Here is a 12,534-nt window from a genome sequence, read left to right as displayed (position 1 = left end):
GAGATTATTGCACTACATGAAGCAAGCCGTGAATGTGTGTGGTTAAAATCAATGACTCAACATATCCAAATCTCATGCGGATTATCATTCGACGAGAAGCATGTGATACTATATGAAGATAATGCTGCTTGTGTTGCTCAAATGAAAGAAGGATACATAAAAAGCGACAGAACTAAACATATTCCTCCTAAGTTCTTCGCATTCACCAAAGAGCTTGAGAAGAATAAATGTATTGATGTTCGTCACATTCAATCAAGTGAAAACTCATCAGATCTCTTCACAAAGGCACTTCCTACGACAATATTCAGAAATCACATATATAATATTGGGATGCGCAATCTACGAAATTTGTGAAGAATTGTTCGTATCAACATGAGAGGGAGTTTACGTCACTGCATTATTTTTCTCTTACTATGGTTTTTATCCCAATGGGTTTTTCCTAGTAAGGTTTTTAATGAGGCAGTACAAAAACACGTAATGAAGATATCATCGTATCATGATCATCATCACAAGGGGGGTGTTGAAAATTAATATTTAAAATGTGTATGTTGAATATTTGAATGTTGAATATTTGAATGTTGAAAATAAGAGTTGTAAATATTGAAAATTAGTGTGTGATGATGTATGTAATGATGATTTTATTTTTGGATTATTTGTAAAGATTTTCTATAAATAGATATCTCATTTGTGAAGAAAATCACAATTGAGTTGAGAGAAAAATATTATAAAGTGTGTAGTGTGATAATTTTGAGAGTTTGAGATTTTTACTTTTTACCGTAAATTTTTACTTTTTCACAACATGTTTTTCTCTATTTAAATTAAAATAATGTTTTCCAATCATATACTCAATTGTAGTCTATTCAAGTCCATTTTTGAAAGGAGTGTTAAAAAATTCTGTATTTGTTAAAATAGTCATGATCTTAAAATGTATCTTTAATCATATAAAGATTAATTTGCTAACCAAAATTCAAGTTTGACCAGTTGTTTATGGATAATGCTATGTTATACTTAAAATATTTATCTCTTTATGATGTGATCAAGTGTTAGTTATTGAATCATCAACATATATGTCAACTTTCATAAAATTATGAGAGACTCACATGATCTAATGATATTAGAATATGTGATAAACACACTCGATGTAACATAAAATAGTCTAGATGTAACATAAACTAGGCTGCTTGTTACAGCAAAACAAGCAAATAAATGTACCACATATTGACATTAATTTTGGATCGTCGTCAAATGTCAACTTTCTTATTAAAATAAAGAGAAAAACATTCTAAATAATGTATAGATCAACTACATCAATTTAGTCTGACAAAATATAAGATCACATGGCAAACAACCAGTTTAATCATTAAAGCATACCAAACTTTTACCACATCCAAAGCTCTCACAAATAATTTTATAATAATGATTCCATAATTCAAGCGGCTACTTAATATAATAATTTCAACAACAAAAAACTAACTTATAGTGCGAGAACAAAAAAACAAAAGAGTATATCTGTTGCGAGACAGTTTTATAAATTTTTATTTGTAAGATGGATCAATCTTACCGATATTCACAATAAAAAGTAATACTTTTTCATGGATGACCCAAATAAGATAATACTCTTAGCATAACAAGTAATACTATTTCATGGATGACTCAAATAAGAGATCCGTCTCACAAAATACGACCCGTAAGACCGTCTCGTACAAATTTTTGCCAAGATTAAAACTCGCACGCAGAATGCATCGACTCAAATGAACCATTGTTTTGTTTGTTATTTTAAAAAATTAGCTCTTCACATATATTAAAATATAAAAGAGGGCGTAATAGTAATTATGTTAACTTGCATTTAAAAAAATTATGTTAAATTTGGCCGATCCCTACCCCGCAAAACAAATCAAAATCTAATTAAATTTAGTTTATCATGTCATTTGTCATTAAAAACTTTGTTTAATTGAAAGGCCAAAAGTCGCACTAGCGCCGGCGTCGAGAAAGCAACCGGGCGTACATTCTCCAGCTCCTCCGTCGCTGTACGTCGATCCTACTTCTTGAAAGCGACATCGTTTCTGTGCTCTCTCATACCAGAAACATACCTTTTCGATACAGTTCTGTTCTACCTATATATACGTACTACGAACATTTATATGTAACAGTGATGTTATTCACGATTAGCTTTCACGAGATTCGTGCTTGTAGAAGATAAACAAGAGGATTCATGTACCGATATATGGCTTTAATGTGTATTTATGCATCGGCGAGGAGAGAGGAGTGATCACGCTTTACCGATCATCGTCGGTGTTTGAATGTTGATAGCTGGAAGGTAACTGCTGTTTGATTATACATATGTGTTTGCGTACGTATATATAGACTGTTGATGCTTTATATCTCTGAATTAAGTGATTCAGAATCTTGTTTTTTCTTGTTGGTTTATATTTATGTTTATTACTTGCCTCGTTAGCATCCGAGATTAAGTTCAGTTTCTTGAAAATGTCGAGGTGTAGAGTGTACTGATTTTTGTCGCTTTTTATTGGCTTCGACGCCATTTTGAGTCCATTTTTGACCTGTTTCGACGGCAAGTGAACCTCAAGTATGAATATGGAGATTTACGGAATCGGTGGTTCAGAGTTTCTTTATTCCCTTTGGTTTACCATATCTGTTCTTGAGTTATTACTTTATTGGATTTTGATAAAATCTGCGCTGTAATACCTTTGCTCCAATTCTTATTGCAAAATTGACGGGCTTTACTTGTTAGATTGATGCTGTATATTTGCTGGGATTGAACTGTGATTGGTTGAAGAATGTCAGGTAATTGTGATTTCAAGTCCAAAAGTTTGGCTATTGATCGCTTGTAAATTTTGTTCACTCAATTAGTCGATTGTTTTGAATTTTCATGTGTAGAAATAGTACCTGTTCATGAAGACGACGAAGGAAAAAGATCAGATCATGAGATCATGTTTGCAGATGAGAAAAGAAGGCGTCGGATGAGATCTTTAAGGAAAAAGGCAATTAGTGCTTCGACTAGAATCACACATACTTTAAAGAAACACAGCAAGCGGCTTGTGCATTGCAGATTTGCGTCAATTTCCACCGAAGTGTTTCTAGATGAAGTGGAAGAAAAGGCAGTTGATGCTTTTCGTAATGATTTGATTGAAAAAGATTTACTTCCGGTTCGTCACGATGATTATCATACTTTGTTGAGGTCGTCATCTACATTGAATCTTTAAATTTTTATACAGCTGCCCTACATTGACAGAAATTTTTTTTGGTTCAATTTGCTTCTTGATGAAATAAACTTCTATTGTCTTCTGGTTTATCATGTCACATAAATGGAATAACTTGTAACAATTAAGAAAACTTGTCTCCAAATTTATTTATGTTTTTTTAAAATCTGGCCTGCTGTCACAAGTCTTCAGAAGTTTCTGAAACATCTTTCGGAATTCGAGACCATTCTTCCAATGAAAGACCGATGGCCTAAGTACTCCTTCCTACCCTGTTTTGTTCCTTTGGAAGTTAAACATTATCACTACTCTCATTATTATAATTGTTGAATGATTGATTCTTCAATTTAAATGCCAAAATCAGAAATCTTCTTGGTTTAGAATCTACGTCTTCTGATCCGTCGAGTTCGTTGTGATTATGGGTGCTTTTCTCTTTTCGTTTTGCTTATTAGGTTTCTTGACATTTTAACATGAGTCAATGTGTTTCTACACAAGAAAAAACTCACCTGGAGATTTTGTTCTTTCTTTTTTCAGTAAACTGTGATCTCTGCCTCTCTTTTTTTATATGCAAAGAAATGTATGACATTGGACTATTAAAACGACACATAAAAAATATATTATCTTATTAAACACTTTTGATATTATATCTTTTATGATAATATTGGGCTTTTACCTATATCGATGCACTGCATTCATGATATACTTAATATGTTTGATTAAGCTCAAAGATACTTCTGCGGTTCTGCTTCTAAGTTCTTGTAGGCCCTTTTTTTTCTTTATTGGCTATCATAGTCGATTAGAATGTGATCAAAACAATCCATGCTTCTAAAACAATATTTCTTTTTCCTTAAATCGGAAAAATGTATACTATTGCAGATTTCTCAAAGCGAGGAAGTTTGACCATGATAAAACAGTTCACATGTGGGAGGAAATGCTGAATTGGAGGAAAGAGTTCGGTGTAGACTCTATTATTCAGGTAAATTATGCCATCGTATTATTTGTACTTTAATCTTTCATTTTCCTTTTCTTAAAGGATAACAACTTTGATGTATGTGTCACAATAATTTGTTTATATAACTAGGATCATAATTGAGGAAGCTGGTTCTGTATTTGCTTAGTTGGTTGTTGTAAAAAAATCTGTTACTATTTCTTCCACATATTTTCATTTTCTGGGGGAAGTGTTTGAATAACCCGTTGGCAAATTATAATGTAAATTGGTATTCATCTGCCCGGTCATCTAGTTTCCCATTGGTTTATGAACAATATTCACGTTAAAAACTTTATCCTATTTTCTGTAGATATTAACCAACATATTTTACGGCATTTTTCTCTAGTTTAGGGATTTCTTTCTAATTTTGTTTAGAAGTTCAAAGAGCAAGGCTCTTGGGTTTTTAAAATAATCATTTTGTTTTTTATTGACGAGATCTATTTCTGCTTGCTATTCATATGGTTCTAATTCTCACTTGCACCTATACCATGACAATTGTCGATGTTTAGGATTTTGTTTATGATGAATATGAAGAAGTTCAGCTGCATTATCCTCATGGATATCACGGAGTAGATAAAGGAGGGCACCCGATATACATTGAAAGACTTGGCAAAATTGACCCTAGCAAGCTTATGAGTGTCACCACTGTGGATAGGTTCTTAAAATATCACATTCAAGGTTTTGAAAAAGCTTTTGGGGATAAGTTTCCTGCTTGCTCGATTACAGCAAAGCGTCATATTGATTCAACAACAACAATTTTGGATGTGCATGGTCTGGTCTGTTCAAATCAAGACACAAAGTTCATGTTGTTTCAGTACATGATTATTATGCTCCAATTTCTTCTATCAATGCAAGACGTTTGTTTTGAATATTTGTGCTTATTCATTGAATGTAGAACTGGATGAGTTTTGGCAAGGTAGCAAACGATCTAGTATTGCGCATGCAGAAAATAGATGGCAACTACTATCCTGAGGTTCTTCAGCTTCTTTAAGCGAATTTTGTATTTTTTATTTGGTTATGAGCACTAACGCACTTTCATCCTTTTCAGACATTGCATATTATGTTCATAGTCAACGCTGGTACTGGATTCAAATGTCTATGGAATTGGGCAAAAGGTTTTCTTGATCCAAGGACAACAGCTAAAATACATGTAAAGTATCTATAACCTTTTAATCCCTGCAAATTTTGTTTAGCAAATGGTAGTTTCAATTGACTAAGCATCACTTTTATACAGGTTTTAGGTGCCAAATATCAGATTAAGCTACTGGAATTTATAGAAGCAAGGTGGGGGATTTTCATCCTGCTAAACCATATTATTCATTGTGATATCAAAATGTTCAAAGATTTGGCTTTACGTTATCCATTGAACTTTCCTTTTATCATGCAGTCAATTACCAAATTTTCTGGGTGGATCCTGCTCATGCCCGAATGAAGGTGGATGCCTCGGATCTGACAAGGGACCATGGAATGATCCACAACTGACGAAGGTGTGAATAATTAGATTGCTCTTCCTGTTCATTTGATGGATGTTGATATGGAAACAATAGTCTATTTCTTGATTTTTGTTGTTCATTCATTTACTTTTGCATATTTAACTATCGTTATAATTATATTACTCCTATTTGCAGTTGGTACATGCTTTACATGATGGTGGAGCGGTACATCCAAGGAAGATTGCCAGTCTCTTGGACCATGCCAATTTCGAAACTAAACTAATTGATCCAAAAGTAAGACGATTGAAATAAGTTTTGGGTGCCTTCATCATTCTTTTGGACTCTGTTAGTGAAAATGGAACCTGTCTTAGTACTTTACCTGAGTACTGTTCCAATAAGCTTTTCTGACAGTGATGATTTCAAGCTAATCATTTGGAAGTCAATATGGTTACTGAAGTGTGATTACCGACTTTATTCACCTTAGGCTGTGTATTATCTAACTATGCCCTGCTTCTCTGAACAGAAATCAAGGGGTGAAATTGCTCAAGCTTCTCTTTTAAAATCCCTTTCTCATCGTACAATGGAAGCAGCACATTATACAAATGTAAGAGATTTTAGGTTCATATAACATTAGTATGAGTAAGGTTATTTTGCATGCGTTACAAGGACTGGTCCATGTTTCCCGTAAACAGCTCACTATTCAAACAAAACACAATTTTGATTTCATAATTGGCATGGTCTAAATATGAGATCACAAGCTTTTCTTTTAGTTTAACGCTTGAAGATAGTGGAATATTTCATTTAGAAATTTGATCATGCAGTTCACTTGTATGTAACTTCTTGAGGTGAGTGAAGACCTTGATCGTTTGTTAAAAGACCTACCTGCTAAATTGATGTCTTTCAGTGAATCAAGTGGGTGGGAATGAATTCTTTACCGATTAGATACTTTAAGGACTATTATTTCATTGATAATTTGGCGGCATTATCTTATCAGTTTGTTCTACACAACTATTGAATGGAAATTAAAGTGATCTAGTTTACCAAGCGAGTCTCCAGAACTTCTCTTTGTTTGCCTTCACAGGGTTCTTGCGCCTAACAGAAGTGTAGCCAATACAACTCTGGCTGAGGGGTGGGATAAGATAGTATTTTCTAGCCTCCTTAGTTCTTCCTACATCTTAGTAATATATTCATTCTCTTCCCTGCTACCAGACCCTCAGACCACAATCTTAAATTCTTTTTTGTAATTGAAGAATGCCACATGGCTAACTATTTTAAGGTGAAAATTCTTATTTCTTATTTCTTTTCTCTTTTTTTGTTGATTGTCTCAGGGGACAATATGGAGACCCCATAATATTGTGGCAAGAGATGAAAGTCATGGTCCATCTGGTACATAGACAACATGCTGATCTTACTTAATCATGGCTTTAATATTCTGATCATTTGCCTGTAGAATCATACATATGTCTTACTTGCAGCAAAGATGTGCAGTAGTATAGCATTTACCAGACAAAGCTGCTTCGAAAATTATGTTACTTTTTTCGTTTCTGCTTTGCATCAGCAGTTGCCACAATTCTATGTTTTCTAAGAAAATCATGAATGCAAGTAATGGATATCAGAAACTTCTGTACTGTTAACTAATCTGTGAGACTAGGAAGATCTATAGTCAAAACATTTGTTCCAGTAGAGAGGCCATTTATCGAGCTTTTTGTGAATGGAGGCCATACTTTCCTGGAGGGATAACACCGGTTTTCCCACTTCCTCTACCCTCACTTCAGATCTTGTTGTGGCCATGGCAGGTCGGACCAATTGTTAGATCACTGGTTCAATGGCCAAAATATAACCGAAGAAAAGATAGAAGAATACGATGCACACACCAACGAGAAATAAAAGTTCTGTGTTAATAATATGAAGGTTAAAATAACAACTGTTCTTTCCCAGAAGTAAACTCTGTACAAAGGAAAATATTCCTTCCCCACTCGAAAGAAAATGATTTCATAACCGTCTCTCAGCAATTTCTCCTCTCCTCTATTCTATATACCCTTCCCCTCCCAGGTGCAGCCTCCTGTCTTCTGGAATATCCTATCCTTGTGTGATAATGGGCCCAATATATGTAGGCCCGAGACAATACCTCCATCTTTATTAATCTGGCCCAGTTGATTTAATATCCTAACACTATGTTCTACATCTTAAAGTTGGATTTTTTTCTAGAAGAATAAATTGTCATCGTTTTAAGTATTTAATAGTTGCTATGAAGCAGTTTACATGCATCTCTAGCATCCGATGCAAACTTATCTTGGCCTTGCTATAGATTTGACTAGGATGACTTATCAAACGAGGCTGGTAAAGGGATCAATCACTACAACATTGACAGATGTAATCTCCAGGCTACTTGCATATATATATCTCTTGTTCGGTGCGCTGGTCTGCAGGTTATTCAAGGTGCAAAATAACGAAACTGCAACAGAAAATCATCAAGGAAATTCTCGGGATGAACAGTTGGCACAGCCAAATACTGTGGAGCTTCTCCATCCATGCTGCCAGAAATTGCAGCATTTAGAGAATGCGGTGACTGAACTGTTGAAAAAACCTGCAGGAATTCCACCAGAAAAAGATGACATACTACTTGAATCTCTGGATCGCATAAAATCAATTGAGCATGATTTACAGAAGACGAAAAAGGTATCACGTGTAGTTAAGGGTTCAGTCTTTACCATGATATGCATCTTGATTCCATTGAATCTGATCCTTGAAATGATTATCACTTACAGAGTTAAATTGTTGTGTTTAGGCCCTGCTTGCAACAGCTTCCAAACAGCTAGAGCTTTCTGATTCATTGGAGACTCTAAAGGAAATCAACACAAAAGTCAGTTATCATTTCCTCTAGAATAAAATTCCAGAAAATGGAACTTTATTGTCCTTAAAACCTATTGCTTTGAACTCATCTACCCTTTTTATTTGATTAGCTATTATTACTCTTCTGAGATGCTTGCATGAAGTAGTGACATTATATCCTTTGCCAATTACAGGGGTCTAAAAGTTTTTGGCTACGAAGGGGCAAGTCTCAACTTCTTGGAATCTAACAGTCTAATTTAAAGAAATATTTTACTTATTTTAGCTCCTAAATATCTATTGAATTTCTACAATTTTTTTCAAAAGCTGTTTTATTCAACTAACCTGGACAACCCGGGTGTTATTCTTGAGTTCAGTGGTTTTATTTCCTGAGGTAATCCTTCCCTCACTCGCACTCGTGAGTCGCTCTCGGTCTCATACATTTTAATGTCCTCACGTTTTTCTTTGATATCTGTGTGTACTCAGCTTGCTTGTTGAAGATTTGTTGCCGGGTTGCCATTGCCTCGTCCTTCTGGAATTAATCTTCTCAGAGAGTTTTTGAGTTCTTTATCCATCATAATACTTGCTTTCACCATTCTTGACTTTTTATAGAATCAGAAACAAACGTTTGTATATGTTAAAGTGATATTTTAAAGTTCATCTTACATCTTACAGACTATCGATTCAGAGTTTTCCATCTATCGCTTTAAGACGTACGTGTGTTACTTCTTGTTGTGCTGCTTGTTGAGAATGATAAAATTTTATGCACTTCTCTTTATTTACTGATCTTTATCTACTAGCCTTCACGAACCAATTCCCTTTTCGACTATTCAATACTCGACATACTTACATAGGATTTGTTGCATATCAGTCGAGTCATTAAACAATGTAGACAAGGGTATCGGAGTTTCATTTTTTTTTATGATGGTTTGGTTCACTGTCCAACGAAAAAAGGGAAAAACACAAGTCTAGAAAGAAGTTACCATCATATTCAAGAAAAAAAATTATGCCTATTGCTATCGATGATATTTGTCAATAGTGAATGCTTTCAAACTTTTAATGCGGTTTGGACTGGAACAACGTTGTGAATATATTCTTCAAAATAATTTAAGACACAAAATTCAATTACCAAAAGGATCCTTCTCATTCTATTACAGATTTGTTCCCAAGGAATGTGTGTCGCGTCTGTAAAATGGTGACGAAATCAATTAAAATTCTGCATAAAAAGTATTCATATCGACCAACAATTCAATAAAAATATGATTTTGTGGAAATTAACTCATCAATAAAATTCATAAACTTACACTTTTAAATGAGGAATATAGAATGACTCGGATAAATTAAGTCTTCGCCAACCAACACTACCTAATCTTCCTCATATGTACCAATAAAAAATAGTGAAACTAGAGGCCCAACAACTGTTTTTATTTTCGGAAATAAAAAAATAATATATAATAAAAAGAAGACAAGCATTTACCATTTTCTGGCATATACATACATATTATATATATGTATGTATCATGGAGTGTCCACAATGAAATTAATGAGAAAACAGATTGATCCCATCAATTAAATAATATAAGCACGTATGTTTGGAAAGTGTGAAAAGTCGTCACATGACACATAACGTGAAAGCTAAAGGTAAACTGTCATTTTCGCATTATCGGTAGATGTTACAGAATGAAACTGGATTTTAAAATCTTATGTGTAATTTATTCATTTAAAATATAACAATTTAAATATGAAATATATTTTAAATTTCACTTGGATATGATATGTGAATCATCATTTCTTAGTGTAGATTCAATACCAAAACGTATTTCGAGGCAAAATTAAACATTATAAATTTTAGTCTTTGGTCAGATTCCGATGCCCTTGATGCTCGCTTGATATGTATATAATATAATATACACGGATTTTGCAAGATTTTTTAAACGTGTTTTTTTAATTGATTAACAATGTATTATTAGACATCGTGAATTTTTATATAAAAAAAACTGTAAACACAATATATGTATAGCATTTAATTTTAATGCACTCTCTATATTTTTTATACGAAGATTATGTAACATAAAAATTTATTGCATATGTACATATTGCGTGTCAAAAAATACAATAATAATAATGCATGAAGATCTATGCCACAAAAATTTCATGTTTCTTCCTTCAACTCCATTGTATAAAAACCCGTCCCCTACCCAAATATCCCTTTGCACCCAACTTACAAAATTTAAACAACTTGTCTACTCCAAAAGTTGGAACAAGATGGGTAGTTTCATCGGGCATGTGGCCGATGGATTTGGCCTTTTCATCATCGGCTACAGCAATGGAACTCTTCATAGGGCCGGATCGCCACCAGCCCCTTGACCCCCATGGAACAATCTGTCGACAAGAATTTTAAATGTGGTGGGGTCAACATGTTTTGAAGAAAAAAAAAACGTGGGTGCATATACGGGTTGGCGGAAATTTCATAAAGAAATAGAAGACGCGTTTTTAACGCGTATTCACACGGTCAAGGGGCTCTATAAATAGAGCTCCCCTTTTCATTTCAAATCATCCCTTCTTCGAGTTTTCTCTCATCTTATAATATTCTATAATATTTGTGAGGTGTTTGTTCTCCTGTATTAAGAGAGTGTGTGTTCTCTTTGGAAACACAGTGAGTGAGTTATACACCACAAAATATTATAGTGGAAATTCTTTTCATCTTGCCCGTGGTTTTTACCCTAATAATTTTTAGGGGTTTTCCACGTAAATCTCGGTGTCCAATTTATTCTTTATTTTCGGGTTTATTATCTCAAATTCCGCACGTGGGACCAACACAATCCCCTCTAACCATCTCCACAACTTTGAACATTCGAATATCTCCTTAACTTTCTTCACCTATGCGTTTCTCTCAATCGTGCTAGATAAACTTGCCCCTCCAGCGCAATACGGACTCACTAATCTGCTAGGTGCGGTGGCTTTCGGGCAGCAACTCCTCCTCTTCCATCTCCACTCCACGGATCACATGGGACTTGAGGGCCAATACCACTGGCTTCTTCAAATTTTTATCTTTACCACACTTTCCACCACCCTTTTAGGCATTAGTTATCCCCAGAGTTTCTTGAATAGCTTTGTGAGGTAGTCTAATACCTAAAGGTTGCTTCATAAACTTGGAGGAAGATCATGACGTGGTCCGGTGCCACAACGAAAAGGCGCTAGAACGTGCCAAATCGTTAGCAAATATTGAATTCAGTTGGTTCGTATTGGGAACGACAAGTTCGTCGTGACCCTTTTATCTTGTCATGATCAAGTCGTGCCATAAAAAGAACGAGTGTCAATACTTCCTAACGAACTTTGTGTTAGACGAAGATGAAAACGACAATGATGTTGAGGCTCTAATCAATGGAAATGATAAGATTGGTGAGTTTCAGAGTTCAACTGCTATACAAATATATATTTCATTGGTTTAATTTGCGTAATTGGAATTCTTTTCATGGTTTAATTTATTTATTTTGATAGTTCCTCATTGATATTTTGTGATGTTTTGTAGGTGGGATTTAAAAAAAAAGGTGCAGTTTGCGAGGCGCTGCAGCCCCACATGTTGGAGCTGCATCGCCTCATTTCAAAATAAATAAAATGGACATTGCTCGCGGGCTCAGTTGAGGGAAAGAACATTTTAGACAGTCTCTTGACGGAATATTACAATTGTAGTATTTTTTTAGTCTTAGTTTTGTTTTCATTAAGTAATTTGTATTTTTTCTTGTCTTTTCTTTTGCCCGAAACTATTAAATTTATCGAATATGATTTATTTGACATCGATTATATCATACATAACAATGTAGACATAATAAATCTCATACTACTCAAATTAAAATGAACACATTGGATATTTTTGTATCCTTCTAGCTACAAATAGTTGTTAAATCTCTTATACCAGATGCGTCTAGATTGCTTTAATCCATGTAAGGATCTTTGCTTTTTAATATTGGAGTAAATTTTTTTACAATTTGAACCAAATGCTTCCGACATCTTAAAATTTTCAGGGATTTTCAAGTAAATACCATTATCAAGTTTTACATACTAATAT

The 12,534-nt window shown here is 34.2% G+C and overlaps 1 protein-coding gene and 1 pseudogene across 7 annotated transcripts; both read left to right on the top strand.

Annotated features, from left to right (window-relative positions):
• The first annotated feature begins 1,931 nt into the window (after window positions 1-1,931).
• On the top strand, window positions 1,932-9,166 carry LOC140957541 (phosphatidylinositol/phosphatidylcholine transfer protein SFH9). Of its 7 annotated transcripts, XR_012171645.1 has the most exons (17): window positions 1,961-2,027; window positions 2,151-2,317; window positions 2,750-2,802; window positions 2,896-3,196; window positions 4,092-4,191; window positions 4,713-4,979; window positions 5,099-5,176; window positions 5,252-5,353; window positions 5,438-5,487; window positions 5,591-5,690; window positions 5,832-5,930; window positions 6,160-6,240; window positions 6,965-7,022; window positions 7,945-8,315; window positions 8,425-8,499; window positions 8,663-8,859; window positions 8,952-9,166. XR_012171645.1 is itself a non-coding variant. In XM_073414853.1 (15 exons), exons 2-15 carry the CDS (start codon window positions 2,796-2,798, stop codon window positions 8,714-8,716), a joined length of 1,743 nt encoding a protein of 580 aa, XP_073270954.1. In that variant the 5' UTR covers window positions 1,932-2,317; window positions 2,750-2,795; the 3' UTR covers window positions 8,717-9,166. The 7 variants fall into 7 exon arrangements, 1 of the variants encoding a protein (XP_073270954.1); XR_012171644.1 differs by having other exon boundaries at window positions 1,932-2,317; XR_012171646.1 differs by having other exon boundaries at window positions 1,932-2,350.
• Window positions 9,167-11,217: 2,051 nt separating this feature from the next.
• On the top strand, window positions 11,218-11,918 carry LOC140957167 (uncharacterized; annotated as a pseudogene).
• Window positions 11,919-12,534: the final 616 nt, after the last annotated feature.

Source organism: Primulina huaijiensis, chromosome 14 (genome assembly GCF_012295235.1).
Source record: "Primulina huaijiensis isolate GDHJ02 chromosome 14, ASM1229523v2, whole genome shotgun sequence".
NCBI lineage: Eukaryota > Viridiplantae > Streptophyta > Magnoliopsida > Lamiales > Gesneriaceae > Primulina > Primulina huaijiensis.
This window is presented reverse-complemented; position numbering and strand designations above follow the sequence as displayed.